Here is a 16,674-nt window from a genome sequence, read left to right on the forward strand (position 1 = left end):
TAAATTCTTTGACAATATAGACAAATACTAATCTATAAAGATATCCGAATCCAGTTAAGATAATCTTCTTTATTAATTAATAATATTTTATTACTGTTCCTCTCTCTCTCTCTCTCTCTTTCTTTTCACGATATGAGATTAGAAAAGAGATAGAAAAGCATTTGAAGAAGAAAAGAAAAAAAAAAAAGAAGCTATAGGCCGGGGTGAGAGTGGAAGTGCAAGGCGCACTAGGAGACACATGGGGCCCATCATCATCACTCTCTCCACCATCTCCTCCCAGCAACCTGCATTTTCTCCTTCCTTGCTTTTTGCTGCCCCCCTAATCTCCTATACTATACTCTCCTCTGCTTTCATTTCCCACATTCCATTCCTCTCTTTATTATACACCTTCTTTCAACTACTTCTCTTTACTCACACACACACACTCTCTCTTTTGCTCTCATCTCATGGATGCTACACTTGGTTTACTTGGTGGTGGTGGTGGTGGCAGTGTTGGTGGTTCTTCTGGGGCTTCTACAAATGAGTCCACTGTGTCAAAAGTGGAGCAAGACTTTGTTGCCATGTCTTCTGAGGCATCTTCATACCCACCTGAGGCTGAGCTTGAGTTGGGTCTTGGTCTCAGCCTTGGTAGTGGTGGTGCTATGAAGGCTAATAAGGGTTGTGCATGGGGTGAGCGTGGTCGAATCTTGACTGCCAAAGACTTCCCTTCTGTTGTCTCTCATGCTTCTCGTTTCTCTGACAGAGCTAATCCTGTTGCTTCTGTTGGTGCTGTTTCTGGAACCAAGAGAGCTGCTGACTCTGTTTCTCAAGAGGGTACTGGATCTCCTCCTGGTGCCAGGTTAGATATTACGTAATCACTTTTTTGTTTTCCTTTTAATCTTCTTGTGTTTGGTTGCTAAGAAAAAGCTAGGGAAGGAACTGGAATCTTTCTTCCAATCTTTTTTTTTTCCTAATATGCGTAAGGCTAGTTTTGTCTAGTATTCCTGATAATGTGCAAACACTGCATCAAAATCAAAGTTTTCACTTTTTTTTTTTTTTTTGTAACCTTCAGCAACTAAATTAAGTAATATGCTTCCCTTTTTTGTAATTTCATCTTTTTGTTTAGCCATATGTGTATTATGGCCTATTCTAAAAAGATTGTTGTATAAATTTGTTATGATTTTAATCTTTTATGTTTATAAGTGTTGCTGGTATTATTATTCCTATCATATTGATAGAACTGGGGTTTTGGTTTCTCACGTGGAGTATTTCCTCCTTTGGGTACACCGTACAATGACTGATCGTTTTAGTGTTTTACTTCTTATTCTTTTTTTTTTTTTGGAAAATATTTAGTCATTATGTCTTAGTTCGTGAATAGTTCTATGTCTTCAGTTTTATATTTTTCATCAATGATCTTGTAATCGGCTATATATGTGTTCTTTAGGAACAGGGATCTCATATTTCTTATTTAGAATAAATTTCCTATTTTTGGTTTTCCTTGTTTTATATACCCTTTTTATAATTATCTTCTTTTTCTTATTATTATCATTATTTTTTTTGGTTTATATTCGAATAATAGTCTCTTTTATTATTATTATTTAAAAAAAAAAAAAAAAAGATTTCCTTGCGAGTGACACCTTTCATGCAAATTTCTGGTATTTTACATTGTTGAAGTAATTGCCAGGTTATTGTGAGAAACAGCTTCTGACCGATCTTTATTTATGTTCTTCAATCAATTCTCTGATATTCATTTGTTGTGATTTTCTTCATGAAAGCAGTCAGGTTGTGGGATGGCCACCCATAAGGGCTTATAGAATGAACAGCTTAGTTAATCAAGCAAAGAGTCAAAGGGCTGAAGAAGAGAAGGAGATTGATGAAACAGACAAGTCCAATGATCCTTCAAAGAAGAAAATTTATACCAAGACTGATACTGCGGCTAAGGAAAAAGGCCAACTTGGTTTTGTGAAGGTAAATATGGATGGAGTTCCGATAGGAAGGAAGGTTGATTTGAATGCTCATTCATGCTATGATTCTTTAGCCCAAATGCTGGAAGACATGTTTTTTAGATCCACCACAACTGTCAATTCAAGGGGTTAGTGACTTCTTTCTCTTTCGCTTGTGTGTTGGTCTTCAGAATGTTGAAATTGGTCAAATAAAGAATTTTATTCATGGTTTTCGTAAACTAATTTTCTAAGCGTCGCTTGGGGTAGAAAGTCTAGTATGAGTTGTATGTAGTCATGCCAGTTAATTATGCCTAAGTTGACTTCACCAATGCATGCCATGATGATTGATTGTATTTGTATTTAAACAGTCACGAGCGAGTGTCTTCTCAATGTTTTTCTATATGTATAGAAAATGTCATGATCATTATGGGGTTAATCATGGATGAGTAATTTATGTGTTCTTTGTTCTTGTATGTCATTGACATGGTTCTTTTGTAATTGGGCTCAGGTGGAGAGAAGGAACAAGTAACTCAGCCCTCTAAGCTTTTGGATAGTTCATCTGAATTTGTGCTTACCTATGAAGATAAAGAGGGCGACTGGATGCTTGTGGGAGATGTTCCATGGGGGTACGCAACAACCAGTTAACTCTTATTTTCAAATTAAAATAAAAAATAAAAGTGGAGTAAGGGAAAGGGAAAAATGGGCACACATATGGAGTGGAAGTGAGCCTAGCCACCGATGGACTGTATTACTAGGTGGTCTATTTGAGGCTTGGATGACCAAAAGGGGGGGGGATAGAAAGAAAGAAATTGCTTGGTTCAATTCTTTTTATTGTTTATTTATTTATTTTGTAATGCTTACAGTTTGTTTGCTATATTCTGTTGTATTTAGGATGTTCCTCACCTCTGTGAAACGGCTTCGAATCATGAGAACCTCTGAGGCTAATGGACTTGGTATGTATACTTACAGTTATCATTCGTGTATCCCGCTTTCAAATTTTCAGTTTTATTTGTTTTCCCCTTCTTTCTAAGTTTATCCATATGTATTTCCAGGAACAAGATTTCAAGAAAGGAATGAGAGACAAAGAAGCAAGCCCATATAATATCAAGGGCTGTCTGATAATTTTAAATTTGGTCAGATGAAGAAAGCCCACAGTTTGACTACAGAAGTTAAAGGAAAGTAGAAAAAAAAAAAAGTTGATGAGACAAGAGTGTTTTGTTAAAGATTGTTCCTCCACTGGTTTTACCCTGCTTTTTTTGTATACTCAACCAGTCTCTGGTTCTTGCTGCCTTTTTGTTCTTTTAGGCCATTTGATTTTAGATCTTTTACAGCCCTTTATATAATGCTACCATACAGGCCTGCCTACTTGGCTGATTGCTGCTTCACCGTATTGTAAATATGGGAGTACTTGATATCTAGAGTGTTGAGTTTGCTGCAATCTAGTGGACTCAGTTTTTACTTGGTGATGAAAGAAAAACTTGTGTGGTGTTGATTTCAAAAAGTTTTATGGTTGTGTTGGTTGGCCATGTTTTCTTTGTGTTTACTACAACCTAGAATTTTTTATTTTTTCAGTGTCCTTTTGTTTGTGGCTTGGCATAATTTGATTATTTTTGGGTCTTTTTTGGCTGAATCTCAAATTATGCTAACCTTCCATGTAGCAGGCTGGGAAAGTGTGTTGCATTATATAAGCAAATCAATCCACTACGAAATTTCCATATTATTAGATTCTTTAATATAAAAAATTGAATCGCGTACAGAAATTGACATATTATCAAAAGGTGAAAGGGTATTACATCATAAATGTTGACTAGTTACAACTCCACAAGAGGTCCATTGTTTACATTGCCACATGGGGATGCTAAGTTCTGCATTCCCTCTAAGATCATCCTCATTTCAAAGATATAGAGTTTATTTTATGTTCTATATTAAATTGCAAAGATTTATACGATGCCAATTAAATGACATGAGATTATGCTAAGAGCATTATTAACTCAGGATTATGAGATTATGTTAAGAGCATTATAACTCGGGACTATATGATTATTTCATAGCGGAAAATTTGGGTTAAATCTTTTCACCTTAAACAAATGTGACATAATGTATATCATTAAATAAAAATAAAATAAAATTTGACTGTTAATTTCACTCAGGATTTGTTGTATTCATTTAAAGTTGAAAGGATTTCTAACTTGAAAAAATTTAGAATCACAATTCTTGCTACAACCCTGATATGAGAGTGTGAGTGATGGAGAAAAAATGTTAAATTTATGTGAAAGTAATACATAACTGCTTACTATTTATCGCATCAAAGTTATAACATAAAAATTATGCTCTTGAAAGTACTATTTTAGTTAAAACTTTCTTAAATTTATTAGCCTTTCGTGTTTACTAGCTCAAAAAAGATTGTTATGGAATGGGGGACGAGGAGTGAGTTGGTTAATGGCCTTGGCCTAATATATTTAACCAAAACTTACTCAGGAATGGTTGGCATTGAAGTATAGATAAATAAGATTAAAGAATCGATATGTTATCCACAACTTTTGCTTCACCCGATTCATAACATTTTTCACTTTTGTTTTCGTCCACTTTCTAGGATTCCCTCTCTCTCTCTCTCTCTCTCTCTCTCTCTCTCTCTTCAAAGTAAATCCCCTCTGCTCTAATAGCCAACCAACCAACAAAAACTGCTTTCTTTCTTTCTTACCCTCATCCCCTCTAAACTCATTGTGCAAATAGGGGAAGCTTTGAGAAAATTTTCATTTTAAAACCTTAAAATGAATCGATATTCTATCCCATGGTTTATGTTTTGCAAAATTATTTTGAGATTTAATTAGCTCTTAAAAATCAATTAAAATTTTTTTTTTCTTTTTTTGGTTGTTGCTTATATCGTTGTGTTGAAAGAGAAAAGTTGTTCCAATTATTATGTTTTAAACCAACTTAACAATCTCTCTCTCTCTCTCTCTCTCTCTCTCTCTCTCTCCATGATGTGCAAAAATACCAAGCTTTTTGTAATTTATACTTTTGTATTAAATCTTCATTTATATTTCTTCTTACTTTGACCACCGTCTCTTTTGTAAAAAAGTTGGCACAATATCACTTGACAAAAAAAATAAAAATAAAAAATGAAACAAACAAACAAAACGGGGGGCGTGGGGAAGGACAGTGGTAAGATTGTGCAATCATGTCAATTTTGACTGCAGAAGACCACCCATTGATGACTTAAGAGAAGTGCTTTTTCTTAGAATAATTACCTTCTTTTTAATTGATTAGGGGACAACTGTATTCAACTACTAGGGACCAAATGCGAATTCCCCCCAGAATGTTCAGCTTTTTTCTCTTACTAGTTTCTTATACTTTCTTGCTGGTTTCCATTTCACTTCTTGCAAAACAAAGGAAAACATTTTTTGTAGCATAAAAGTTTCACCTTAAACTGGCTTAATGTGTGCCTTTTTATGTTTTAACATTTTTCTCAATTTGGCTATGGAAGTGCCAACTGGCCCACATGTTAAAGCACAATTATAACTTTAATCCAGCCATTATAAATGTACCCTCAACTGGAACACTAATGATGGACATAGAAACCCCAACAGCTGGAAAGCTTTTTTTTTAATGTTGTTTTTACATGGCTCCACATCAATCCTAAGAACTCCTTAACTTTTTTTTTCTTTTTTCTTTTTTTTTTGAGAATCAAGAACTCCTTAACTTGAGATTGGAAATATATATATTCATGCCAAAAATAATATAGTAGGCCCGCCAGGAGAGAGAGAGAGAGAGAGAGAGAGAGAGAGAAATTGCAATGAGTTGAAAAGTGACTATATCAATCTTACCATTGGTGCCGCTGAGTTCACCATTCCATGGTGGACAATCAAGCAGCAATGTGGAACTAGACAGGACCACTTAGTTCAAGGAAATGATCATATGCTCCCAAAAATAAATGATGAGGTTCAGCTCGTTGATTGGTGAGGCCCCATGAGGCCTGGCTCAGGATTTTGTCACTTTCTATAATTGTGTTTCTGCAATTTTGTGCAGATATTATGGCCACTAGTGAAATGTGCTTACATATATTTTTTTCCTGTTGTAAACCAAGAAATTATTACCTTGAAAAGCCCAACAATCCCATGTAGGTGAATAATTTCTCATAAGGGCTGCACCCCTATAATACGAAATGATTCGAAAACAGAAGGTAGGCTACTGATGACAATCGAGACTCCACCAGCCTAGACATAGTAATTTCTTCTCAGAGCCAAAACTTTTTATGAACGACTGCCCCACCACCACTAATGATTACTTTGTAGGAGGAACAAAATTAACAGATCCCAATTGTCTTGCACTTTCTAAACTGCGGTCCGTTCCCTTTGGGGCAGAACAAAAACGGAAACAAGCAACAGAAAGAAAGGAAGAGTTGGCCATCAACTACTTCTCCCATTTGTTTGTGTAACATCACAACCCTGAGAAAAGATGCTAACATCAAAATCAGATTCACAGAACCACTATTTTGCAGCTTGGGATGCCGAGTTTAAGGTTTTCCTATCATTGGGACAGAAAACAAAAGTGAATAAACCAAATTCGCAAGGAAAAATCATATACAAAGATGAGTCTAGTCATCACCAGTTTTCATTCATCTTCCCTTGTCACTTGCTTCATTTCTTGCAATAAGTTTATTATTGCATGGTGGCATCTTACCAATCTTCTTTAGTACAAACCTCTTAGAAATCACAAAATATATAAACTAATATCCATACAGAAAAACCCATTATGTATTTCGGCTCAGGCATTTTAAGCTACAGTGGTAGGATACAAAGCAACCATGACATACAACATGAGCAGATTTATGGTATTTATAGCCTACTGCAAGAATTCTCTTGGATCGGTCACATAACCGGTCAAAGCAGATGCTGCTGCAGTATATGGGGATGCAAGATATATCTGGCCCTCTTTGTGTCCCATTCGCCCTGGGAAGTTCCTGTTTGTTGTTGACACACAGACCTGCAAAGACCATCACAGAAATAGTCATTGGCCTTAGGAATAAAGCATAATGGGGTAACAATAAACTCTATGCTTGAAATAAAACAATTAGATTTCTATGTTCTGATACTCTACAATAGATAAATACGCATTTATAGTTTCTTCATCTTCAGTCCTCATTAGATGGGTGTAGACAACCCCCAACGGCCATCTCACCCCAATGCCAGTAGAAATCAGTGTTTGAAGCCCCAACAACTCTGGCCCCAGACGAACCAGTGCAGCATTCACAAGTTACCATATCAGTAAAGAAAATAGTTCATTATACAATGATTCCACTGCTAACCAACCATAACAGCTTGAAACCCACCGACAAATTATTAAAATAAAGTTAAAGCTTGCTTTTGGTCCCTAAAAAAGTACTTTCTTCCAACAAATTTTTGTGTGCCAATTTTTAGACCCTGAAAATTTTAGGTGTCACTTCGGTTAATTTGCACCAAGGAACTGACCCGAACGACAGCAATTGCTGCCATAGGAACATAACATACTGGGAAAAAGAAAAAAAAAAGTCAGAAAACCTCTAATAATTTGAGGATAGATTAGTGACTGTGTTACTAGCCTTGTAAAACAATATTTTGTCCTGTGAGTTCCTAAATCACCCTAAAATGGTAAAGGGATCACTGCACAGGAGTACAAACCCTACATCAAGATCAACTAGGTAGACCGTGTACATTAAGCATCAGCAAAGTAAAAAAGTTTAAACATTATAACCTTGTAAACCTTTTTCTAGAACATCACCAATTAGTATCCACCTTCAAAGAACTGAACTACGGTCAGAAAGTCCTACCAATTTGATCTTTTTTTAATATATTAATGCACAATTATTTCTTAATGCAGTCATGCAGAATGCAACTTGTTATGGGATAGAGGGAACCGAATCGAGGAACTTTGAGGATATGAAAAGTATGAGGACTCAGTCAGTCAGTTGTAAGCAACTTTCGCTAGTTCTTTATATGAGTGGTCTCAGCATCTCGCACTTGGGGCTTCACAACTAGCCATTCTATTGTATAGTTTATAGAGTCGTTGCCATGTTATTGTATATAATTTTTTCTTGAAGTAATTTTTTAGGTTGCTTTATGTTATTGTACATGAAGTAGTCTCTCTTTAATAAAAGTATTCGTACTTATCAAAAAAAGAGTTATGGGATATTAGTGGATAGCAAGGAATCAAGGATCCACACTCCACAAGAATGCCCATTTGAATTTTGCTTCAACATGTGTGGCTCTACAAGCCATTTTACATGATGCATAAGGCTCCTAAATTAAATATGATGTGCTAAATAAGAAATACATGAGAGGTTGCTTTGTTGACAGTATTTAAGTGTAAACTACCAACAGTTACTCTTACGAAGGTTTGCCTAAATTGACACAATAAAAGTGTCAACCAAAAAATTACTCTTAATTTTCAGTACAGATTAATCTTCTAATGAGACCCACCTAAGGTCAGGCATCAATCCCATCCATTTGATATCCTGATGAGAAATCTATGAGCTCCAACACATTAGAGATTATGCCTAATTGTATCACAATATTGCTAGATAGCATTATAATGTTAAGGTAGTCGCTGTAACAGATCTAATCATTTAATCGTGATTATTATCGTATTGGAATAATGACAAGCAATATGTAAAAATTCTCGGAAAAATTATTGGACTTAACGTTATGACCTGGATACCTGAAATGAGCAACAAAGTTATTACAGTGCTCACAGAACATGTAATGCATTCAGAATCTTGTTGCTCATGGCAGACCTGCTGCTGATGAGAGGCTGAAATCTAAAGGAATCAAAGACACTCACTGATACTGATGGAAGGCATTAAGGATAACAGACCAGCAGTGACGCAAGACAAACCAGAACTTTGCCAATAAAATTAAACAACAGGGAAATAAAGGATAGGAACTAGGAATCAGCACCTAGGCTTGCTTGGGGTCAGCACCAAGCGAAGAAAAAAAAAACTACTAAGAGTAAGCAACTAGGCTTGGTTGGAGTCAACACTAGACCAAAGAAACCAAATGGGACTTTCATTCATTGAAACCATTTCAAAAATCCTCCCCAAAAAGAGTACAATAGTTTGCTTATATAGGAAAACTAAACCCAAATTATAATTGGCGTAGGAAACCCTAGTTGCCTTATTACAAAAAAAACCTTGCTTCGAAATGTTAAAATACTAATAGCCTAATAAACTACTAGGACCTAAAAAATAAATATACAACTGACTTGCAAAAGTAAATAATACAAAGTTAAAATAAAAACCTCCTTGTGTCTCCCGCATCAAGAGGAACAAATGCACTTGTAGTGCTAATCTTACTGAGTTGCTTGTTTCGAATAAGTCTAGAATTTTTTTTACAATTGCAGAAGCAATGGCCGATAGGGGTAGGCCACATTGCCACAAGCAAGTTTTTTTTACCCATTTAATAATTCTATTAATTTTTTCTATAGATTATAGCTGGAAATAAGGATCTCCTTTCAAAAAATAGAGAGCTATGTTATGTTGAACAATTGATAAAACTTATTGAAAAGGTTTAAAAAAAGAAGAAGAAAAAAAAAGAATAACTTGCCGTAGGCTCATTCATGCGTGCATAAGTGTCTTTAGGGCCACCTAGACAAGCACCACAACTAGGACTTGCAGGTGTATCACAACCAGCTTCTTCAAAAATCTGGGAGCAAGTCTTGCCACCAGATCCTGGTACTGGGAGACTATATACGTCCATCCAAACCTGCAAATTTTATTGTATAGATGCTTATAGTTTTATTTATCATTAATCTACCTATGATTAATTTCTATTTATCAAAACTGTGATTTAGAATTCCAAACCTTTTGGGTTGCAGGAACGAGGAATGTGGGGACTTTGACCTTTTTGCCCTGAGAAAAAGCAATTACATCTTTTCAGCTTAATCCCCAAAATATATGAGAGAAAATAATACCAGCAAGCTACAACCATGGCTCACGAAAAACAAATGAACTAAAATAAAATAAGAAGCTCTAAAAAGGAGCATGGTTACTATATAAACACCACTAGAAAGAAGTCTCAATAACTCCTAAAAATGCGCAAAATGCAAATACCTAAATCTCAATTAAATTGTTCAATAATTAAATTATGTTCAAATGCACATTAGAATGTATAAGAACAAAATATGCAAATAAACATACTACTATAGAAAAGTAATTGAGATACATGTTTGGTCAGAAAAACACAACTCCAATGCTCATCAAGTATACCATACTCTCATATAAGGCAGAGGATTGATCATTATATTCATGGATTTTAACAAATAAATAAAGATTAATAAGATGAGCCACCAGCAATCAAAATTTCCAAAAACTCAAGCCATGAATATTTTAAAAAGAATTTTAAAAGAATATTACATTTAGATTTAAACCCATGTAAGCATATAAGTAACAAAAAATTCTCCAACGGCTATATAACAGAGATAATACGGCTTCTTACCGAAGCTAGGAAAACTTTGGCTGCAGCCATGAAATCCTCTGTTTTCCCTCCAGTACAAGATCCAATGTATACCCTGTCAATTTTCACATCTTTGCATTCTCTTGCTAAAGCCCGATTATCCGGAGAATGTGGCTGCAAAGATATATTGACATTATCACTCGTTCAAGAAAAAAGGCAGATCCAGCAAAATTGTCAAGAACTACAACAGAGGCGAACTGTTTTTGGGAGATAAAACATATGTGATCAGCAGCATATAGGTTATCCCATTTTAAATTACATTCATAAAAGATAAAGGGAAATCTTCTCTTCAACACCTGTCAAAATCACCCACCTTTGCTACCAGTGGCTCCAGTTTTGAGACATCAAATCTGTACTCACAAAGAAATCTAAAAGCCAAGAAAATTAAACTCATCAATAAAAATGAAATCCAAAAGAGGGGGGGGGGGATTATTGGAAAAGTCACCACAAAAGGTTTTTTTTCTTTTTTGCTAAGTAAAGAAATAAATTCAGTATGCCATTAAGTAACATGTTCTCATCTTGATCACAGTCTGCCAGAAGATATGAATAATTCATCGAATTACTAAAGTCAATATTCAATAGCTGATAATAATAAAATTTATCAAAAAAAAAAATCTGATAAAAATTTCAAGATGAGAAAGTTAATAACTCTGTGACAAACAAATATTTTCTTAATGCTGCCAGCTTTCAGTCAATACATGTTCAATGATATGACAGCAGCAAATCTTTAAGTCAGGGCATGAATCAAATTTGTACCAATTTAGTTTGTGTTGCATGACAGAATTATGAGAGCAACGTAGATCTGAGATATTTCCAATGCTTCAGAAAGTACTTCCAAAACACGCATAGGAATCAAATGAGAGAAATAGAAAATGAAAATGAAAGCCTTGTATTTCATTCATTAAGCAAAGGAAACATTTGGCCCATATATAATTTTGCTATCTATGGAAAAGCAAGAATTGGTTTTTCCCATCTCATTTACAAACTGTAAAAATTCATTAAAATAGAAACCTATAATGAGAAGTATACGTTACTAAATTTCCAAATTAAAAATGATGGCATTACTAAACTCAAACCAACTCCTCCACCATCTACCACAAAAATTCTCCCAATCACTGGGAATGTATCTTTGATACAAAGAAACTATTCACTAATTAACATTATAATGATCAAAATAAGGCTTTCCAATTAGGAAACCTACACAAAACCTTTCTTTGATGATTCAATTTCTCACATATTGCCTTAGAATAATTATTTTATAGCAATTAGATCAACCATAACTTAATAAGTCAGGAAGTTTGGTTTTATGATGGGGAATTGACTGTTTTCTATGAACTATTACAGTTCTGGCAAGAAAGTGCATCTGTAAGTAATAAGATGCCAGTTATTCCATAGCTAATAATTTGAATGCAGGTTGGAAGGTCCTCAAAATCCAATTCAAATTTGGCATCAACCATGTGTTGAAAATCCTTTTTTTTTTTTTTTTTTTAACTATTAGGTACTCGATGATATGATAACCCCCACCCTCCAACAAAAATAATAATAGTAGTTCAATGTATTTTCCATATAAATTGAGTATATATCCAAGTAAAGTTCAAATTATTTACTCTAGATCATAAATTTAATACACAGAAGCAGTAACATTATAACTAGGATTTAGGCATGGAATTCTTTTTATGAAAAAATATAAATAAAAAAAGGTATGGAACTCTTGAGCAATTATTTTACGCATGTACTACCTTGCTTGTTCATCACTATAAACTGGTTCATAGGCCACAGAAGTCTTATCCTGTGCAGAACAAAAGATAAGATTATAAGCATATGTTCAGAACAAAAGATAAAATTATAAGTGTTAAACTTATGGTTAAGTGATTAAATTCATCATTTCCTAACAGATTAAACTTTTGGAACAATCAGTAATTTAACAATAAGAAAATGTTCGCGTGTAGAATACATAAAAGAAAAAAAAAATTATGTTCCAAAACAGCACGTCTCGAAGCAATTAACTTTTCACCAGGTAACAACCCAACCCAGCAAAGACAAGGATTGGTTTTCAAACATAGACCCATGGTTTATTAATCTTGTGTTTGCATATACATGCATAGCCAACACATACATATGTAAGCAGGTACACACACACACACACACACACACGCATGCAAAGAGTACCACCAAGACCAAATGCATCTGATTATCTATATCACTAACCTCAAGGTACTTAAATGTAGTGCTATCAGCAGGGATAACACCATTTTTCCCCCCAGCTTCAACAACCATGTTGCATAATGTCATCCTTTCTTCCATCTATCAAATACAGAGGATTAGAGAACTTAAATTTATGATGCACCAGGAAAAAAATTGCTAAAAGAAAAGTGTAATTAACATTTGGAGTCATAAATTTGGAATGATATCATAGACTTCCAGAAAATATCTTTTTAGGTTTACTTACAGTTAGACTTTCAACAGTTGTACCAACAAACTCCATAGATTTATATGTCGCACCAGACACAGATATTTCACCAATTATCTGCAAAGTGAAGATTGTTCAGGAAAAACATATTCATTTATATAAACCAATTAAAAACTTATGGCTCACACTACAAAAGTGACATACTGTATTAGGCTACAGTACAAACATTCAGAGGAAATAAAAGGTTGCAGAACCAGTTTAGCTTACTTGTAAAATCAAATCTTTTGCAAGCAAATAATTTGGCATTTCACCATCCATTACAAATCTCAAAGTTGGAGGCACCTGCAAATTAAAGCAAGAAAATTAGATATTAGGATACCAAAATTATAATTCTACATAAGACAAGAACTTTTTCAATTTATTAGATGGAACACCCATACAGGATGCAGAAATATGGACAACACATAGCCAAAGAAAATTGAAAGGCATAATTTTTCTCTCCTTCTTTAGTTTCTAGAACTCTTTATGTCTAGGAAGCACGGACACAAGTACTAGTACAACACAGCAACGCAAGTAATTTCTAAAAAATTATAACATGAAACGGCCAATACAACAACAATATAACACGGATACAACATGGGTACGGCACCCTAAATGAAGTGTTTGTGCTTCCTGGCTTTATGTTTTAACATTAGCAAGTTTTGAGACTTGATTATCTAGTAGCTTTCTAGAATTTAAGAGGAAAAAAGAAGGAAAATGTGCAATCATTGTAATGCTTTTTTGTGGAAATGTTTTCTTTCCCCTTTCTTTTTTTATTTTTTCATCAAGTATAATTATATTAAGAAAACGCAAAGGGGCCCAAAGCTAGTACATGGGTAGTATACAAAGGAAGGGCCAAAAGAGAGATAAAACATACAATAAAAAAGTATCCAGGATCTCTATAAATTTTGAGGTATTTTGATCAGTCTCACTCAATAGTAATATATTTTTTCCTCCTATAAAGTTTGAGGTATTAATGTAGAAGAGGCCGAAGTCCATTCATATAACCTCTTCAAAAGTAAGAACTTCACCTTCCATGAATGTAACTTAATGCGCTCAAAGCAGCATGGATTCCTCTCTTCAAATACACCACATTAAGCAAAATGGAATAGCTTTCCATGTTGCCCACTACTTATCTTGTAAAACTTTCCTTTCCAACAGGATAATAAGTCCATCAAGGCATCACAAAATTACAGAATTGGGCATTACACATGAAATACCAAACAAACTAGGGGTATCCATGGGTCAAGTCAATTCGGGTTGAGGTTCAACCCAACAACCACATCAGGTGGGGGAGGAGGAAATGGGCTGCCTACCAAAGAGAAATGGCTGCTCAATCGATTGAATGTCCACAAGTAGCAGTCAGACAGGCAAATATGGGAAAAAAGAGAATTGTGTGTTGAAAAAGAGAATAATATTTTGCAACTTTATTGGTTTTTCAATAATTAGCTGAAATTAGCAGGATGTATCTATGCAAATATTTATAATGAACACACCAAAATATACACAATAGACAAAGATATATCTTAATTCTTAACCACCTTAAATCCGTTAAAAAAATTCAATAATTGTCTTGGACAAAGATAATTGGAATTGTGTGTTTGTGTGTGTATGCATGCATGTGCGCTAAGGAATGTCCAAATTCTGATAGTTGCAGGAAGAGCTCTTATTTGAGAAATCAAGCTTTTCCGGAAGACCTTACATATTACAATTAAAATCATCAAGTAAGTTGTTAGCCAACAGAACAACATAGTTCCTGATGAGAGCACTGAAGGAAACATAGAATAATAGCTAGAACCAAAAGGGCCCTGCATAGAGGGGGCAGGAAGGGGAGAGACAAAATAATAAACTTTAGGACACCAAAATAAAGCATCTACAGACCTTGAGCAGGAGCTTCCCAGCGCCCAACACAAAGCCTGCATCCGTGTTGCCAATTCCAGTGGCAAATTGGCCAAATGCTCCAGCTGTACAAGTGTGAGAATCTGTACCCAGCAGGACCTGAAGGCAGTGAAAAAGGTTTAACAACAGTTGTGGAACATAAAGGCATAAAATTTTCGTATATTATAAACATTTGCATGAACTATAACCATACCTCTCCAGGCCTGCAATGACCTTCTTGTGCAAGAGCAATATGGCATACTCCTTTGTAATCTGGGTTCGCCTGAAAAGTAATTAAGTAAACTTTACTATTAGTGTCAATAATCAGGGAATGAATAAACTATAAGCTCTTGAGGACAACAGATTAGAAAATGGAGAGTAAGTAAAAAGAGACTGTAGAGCCATACCTTAAAATCACTAAGATCCTTAATATCATAAAAGTACTTGATGTTTTGCTCCATGCAGAAATCCCTCAATATATCCACATTACGGTTTGCCCGTTCATCACTTGTGAAGATGTAATGGTCAGGAATTATTACAATCTTTTCTCGGTCCCAAACCTTAATTCCAAAACAATAGTATCTCAGACGCAGCAAATACACAGTTCAACAACACAGTGATCACCAAAAATAGATCTACAACAGCATTTAAGCTCAAAACTCAGCAACCAGGATATAATAACTAGTACTGGAGTAAAAACCAAAAATATCTCACATATAAATGAATTTTTAGACAGAAATGGTACAGTTACACCTTTAACGAGCACAAACAAGACCCTAATTTCTTTTGCATGAAACATCACAAAACTAGATTAAAGCTACTACCACAGTCAATTTAGCATATGAGCTTCACAAACATCGTGGGTAATGGGTGAAGAGGATTCGATACCTTGGCGTCCTGGCCAAACTCTTTCTTGAAGATGCCGATCGAACCAGGGCCACAAACATCATGGGTCATCAAAATGTCAATGTTAACCCAAGTATTCTCACCAGGGATCAACTGGCTTTTCTCAGAAGCCCTAGCCAATATCTTCTCAGTCATCGTCATTGCTGTCTTGACCTAAAATCAACAAAAATCCCACCTTTAAAATCCACAAAACTATGAAACCTATTAACCAAAAACACAAAACCAACGAGAAAATTGAAAGAAACCCAACTGAGCCAGTGGTAGAAGGCCTGCGTTCCGATTGTTGCGGAGCCATGACTGAACAAATTTTCTTGGAAATCCTTCTGTTGCATTTGGGAATAGAAAATTGTGACGATGTCGAAAATGCAGTGAACCCCAAATCTTTCTGCCAAAAAAAAAACACACACAAAATTTCAGAAATGGGTTTACTGAAATTTGACAAAATGGGGAAATGGGAACTGGGAAAATGTACTGACCTTGTTGGAGATGAAAGATGCGGGATTTGGAGCAATGGTAGAGGAAGCCATGCTGTTCATTGTTGTGAAAAATCTTCTGTATTGTTTTTCTAAGGAAAATATAACCTAGAGTGCTTTTTTACTTCTGAGGAAATAGGAGGCGGCGCTCGATCACTTTTATTTTTTGCTAATGATGTTTTAGAACATCACCGCAAACTTCTTTATATTTTTGTATTGTTTAGATAATTAACAATGATTTTTACTTTTTATTTATTTTTTTTTAATATATTTTTTAATAAATTTTTTATCATTTATTTATCTTATTTAATTTTTTTATTCATTTTTAATACGTGCATTCCCATACTTCGAGTCTTCGAGTGTGTTTGGATTGAACTTATTGTTGCTGAAACTGAAAACTGAAAACTGAAAACACTGTAGCAAAATAATTTTTAAATGTGTAAATAGTACCATGAGACCCATTTTTAATATTTTTTAATGAATAAAGTGGCTGTGGGTCCCATAAATAGTACTACTACAGTACCGCTACAGTGCCACTACAGTGTTGTTTGTCCCCCTTT

The 16,674-nt window shown here is 34.8% G+C and overlaps 2 protein-coding genes across 2 annotated transcripts; one reads left to right on the forward strand and one right to left on the reverse strand.

Moving 5' to 3' along the window:
* Window positions 1-255: 255 nt before the first annotated feature.
* On the forward strand, window positions 256-3,117 carry LOC115993937 (auxin-responsive protein IAA13-like). Its single transcript, XM_031117940.1, has 5 exons — window positions 256-838; window positions 1,758-2,071; window positions 2,431-2,548; window positions 2,814-2,875; window positions 2,975-3,117. The coding sequence occupies exons 1-5, from the start codon at window positions 447-449 to the stop codon at window positions 3,022-3,024; spliced, it is 936 nt and encodes a 311-aa protein (XP_030973800.1). The 5' UTR covers window positions 256-446; the 3' UTR covers window positions 3,025-3,117.
* A 3,383-nt stretch (window positions 3,118-6,500) lies between these two features.
* LOC115994319 (3-isopropylmalate dehydratase large subunit, chloroplastic) lies at window positions 6,501-16,293 on the reverse strand. Its single transcript, XM_031118408.1, has 15 exons — window positions 16,118-16,293; window positions 15,892-16,026; window positions 15,624-15,794; window positions 15,143-15,295; window positions 14,950-15,018; window positions 14,739-14,855; window positions 13,086-13,160; window positions 12,858-12,935; window positions 12,617-12,712; window positions 12,148-12,197; window positions 10,722-10,776; window positions 10,391-10,522; window positions 9,757-9,804; window positions 9,500-9,658; window positions 6,501-6,905 (listed from the first exon to the last, which is right to left on the reverse strand). Exons 1-15 carry the CDS (start codon window positions 16,175-16,177, stop codon window positions 6,765-6,767), a joined length of 1,539 nt encoding a protein of 512 aa, XP_030974268.1. The 5' UTR covers window positions 16,178-16,293; the 3' UTR covers window positions 6,501-6,764.
* Window positions 16,294-16,674: the final 381 nt, after the last annotated feature.

Source organism: Quercus lobata, chromosome 6, assembly GCF_001633185.2.
Source record: "Quercus lobata isolate SW786 chromosome 6, ValleyOak3.0 Primary Assembly, whole genome shotgun sequence".
NCBI classification, from domain to species: Eukaryota; Viridiplantae; Streptophyta; class Magnoliopsida; order Fagales; family Fagaceae; genus Quercus; species Quercus lobata.

What these genes read in the sequence shown, in the direction of transcription:
- LOC115994319 (XM_031118408.1), bottom strand. Translation starts at nt 16,177, where the DNA reads ATGAACAGCATGGCTTCCTCTACCATTGCTCCAAATCCCGCATCTTTC. An exon ending in GTCATTGCAGGCCTGGAGAG is followed by an intron (nt 14,856 to 14,949) that starts GTATGGTTATAG and finishes CACTGCCTTCAG; the next exon opens with GTCCTGCTGGGTACAGATTC. An exon ending in CAACTGTTGAAAGTCTAACT is followed by an intron (nt 12,713 to 12,857) that starts GTAAGTAAACCT and finishes TGTATTTGATAG; the next exon opens with ATGGAAGAAAGGATGACATT.
- LOC115993937 (XM_031117940.1), top strand. Translation starts at nt 447, where the DNA reads ATGGATGCTACACTTGGTTTACTTGGTGGTGGTGGTGGTGGCAGTGTT. An exon ending in CACAACTGTCAATTCAAGGG is followed by an intron (nt 2,072 to 2,430) that starts GTTAGTGACTTC and finishes AATTGGGCTCAG; the next exon opens with GTGGAGAGAAGGAACAAGTA. An exon ending in CTCTGAGGCTAATGGACTTG is followed by an intron (nt 2,876 to 2,974) that starts GTATGTATACTT and finishes ATGTATTTCCAG; the next exon opens with GAACAAGATTTCAAGAAAGG.